The following is a 2,055-nucleotide window of genomic DNA, read 5'->3' on the forward strand; positions in this document are numbered from 1 at the left end:
TATAAGGAATTGAAATAAGTCACGATGACTAAATAAGTAAATAAAAAGCTGAGACGTGTGAAAGATGGCTCTTGAAGAAAGGGGAGAGGGCACGGTGAAAGTCAGCCGGCTGTCAAAAATATTGCCAACAAGACAAAATGCCGAACACGCAAACCATGTTACGTCACGAGAGAAAAAATGGCCATAATGCTTGTTAGCAGCAGTAATAGTTGCAGTGACAGCAACCCAGAGAAAGGATCAGCCAACATATGCCTTATCAGAAATTTAAAAAAAAAAACCATTTACTTCCTAAACTTTCACACAGTCACAAATATAATCTATATATATATATATATACACATGTATACAGCTGTATATATGCAAGAGTCTGTGCTTGGGAGACGTGTGTAATTAGAAACAACACGTGTCACAGTTTCATTGAATTATTGTCAGTTATCTCCCCTGTTTCTGCTGACGATCTCGTTGCTAATGTTGATTTTGTGTCACTGCTACCACGGTGTTTAATATTGCTGTGCCTATCACCCTGTTAAAAAAAAATTACTGCTACCACGTCTTTGACAACTACTACTACTATTACTACTATCGCCTCACAAACACACGTAGCTACTGCAACTACCATCACCGTCATCATTGTCCTTAGTAGTGTATGAAGCGGAGTTGACTACTACTGCTACTCCAGTTGATAGTATTGCTTTGACCAGTACTCACCTTGAAATTACTACCACGCCGACTAATTTTGCTGCAACCCTCACTATATCGTTGCCTACGACCGCTACCGTTGTTAGTACTCCTACCACTCCCAATTGCTACTGTCGTTGCTGCTGCTGCTGTTGTTACTCCACCTCAACGGCTGTACGAACATAACCATATGGCCCAGCAGCAGCAGCGAGCACAACATCATCAGCGTCGGATGAGGTGAGGAGAAGGAAGATCGGACTCCCAAAACTAACACACAGACACATTTTCCTAGCGATACAGAAAAAAAAAAAAAAAGGGAGAGAGAGACCTTGAAAGGATCAACAAACGACCGACACCGCCCGGACACCCTCCCCTTTTTTTATAATAATCCTCTGACCGAACCAACCATTTGAAAGTAATCAAGACTTTGTCCAGATCATCTTCATCTTTCTTCTATCTAAACCTTTTGTTCTCATTTTCCTTTCCTACAATAGACATAGTTTATTTTTTTAAACATCGATTGTTTTTTATTAATTAATTTAATTAATTAATTAATTAATTGCATAAACATGGTCGCTTTAGAATTTAACACCCTCACCATGTTGCTGCCAATGTTGGCGATAATAGTTTGTGCTTTGGTGTTTGCCTGTGGTTTCCGAAACCCTGCGCAGCCTCCAAGCTTCGATTCTGGTCGGCACGAATCCAAGAAATCCACCCAAAAGAAACCCAAGAAAACGAAGGTATTTTTTCTTTTATATAAGCATATATTTTCCTTACACGAGTATGTCTTCTCTGTTTGTTTCATTTGATCTTTAATAATATTTAATAATAATTTTACTTTTATTAACATTTATTATAACCATATTTCTTTTATCATTATTCGTATTATAATGCCTTTTTTTTTCATTTGATAATGTGATAGAATTCTATACTTCAGATCCAGTTGCCGGTTTATTGTATGTCATTAATATAGTCGGTGATCAACGATAAACTAGTTAACCATCCCACCCTCATCTGACACTACCTTTATCTCTGTGTGTATGTGTATGTGCGGCTTGACAGTGGGGCGAACAATCGGCCCCTTTTTTACCTTTACAATAAATACACTTCATCTGGCACCTCCAGATATCACCCAAACCGTACCACAAATGCATCACAATACACATTCATCTTCTAACACACACCCACGCATACACACATACACGTATATTTTATCAGACATCGGTGTATTTACCAATCTTCCTTGAGAACAAACCAAACTTGGTTCTATTTTCCACAATGCATTGATATTAAATTTGATCAGTCACATTCTAGTCAAGCTAAATACCTATTTTAGTGCCATTGTTTTCTATCATCTCTAAGCTCTAGTATTTGATA

At 37.9% G+C, this 2,055-nt stretch overlaps 1 protein-coding gene across 4 annotated transcripts in view; it reads left to right on the plus strand.

The window, feature by feature from the left end:
* The first annotated feature begins 866 nt into the window (after positions 1-866).
* LOC106874386 (uncharacterized) overlaps positions 867-2,055 on the plus strand; it is a 46,878-nt gene continuing 45,689 nt past the window's right edge. For all 4 annotated transcript variants that reach the window (XM_089356231.1, XM_089356233.1, XM_089356232.1 and 1 more), the window contains exon 1: positions 867-1,418. In XM_089356231.1, the coding sequence (XP_089212357.1) occupies positions 1,248-1,418 (171 nt within the window). In that variant the 5' untranslated portion in view covers positions 867-1,247. The remainder of the gene's footprint in view (positions 1,419-2,055) is intronic.

This window comes from Octopus bimaculoides, chromosome 8 (assembly GCF_046866305.1).
Source record: "Octopus bimaculoides isolate indiv1 chromosome 8, ASM4686630v1, whole genome shotgun sequence".
In the NCBI taxonomy this organism is placed as follows: Eukaryota; Metazoa; Mollusca; class Cephalopoda; order Octopoda; family Octopodidae; genus Octopus; species Octopus bimaculoides.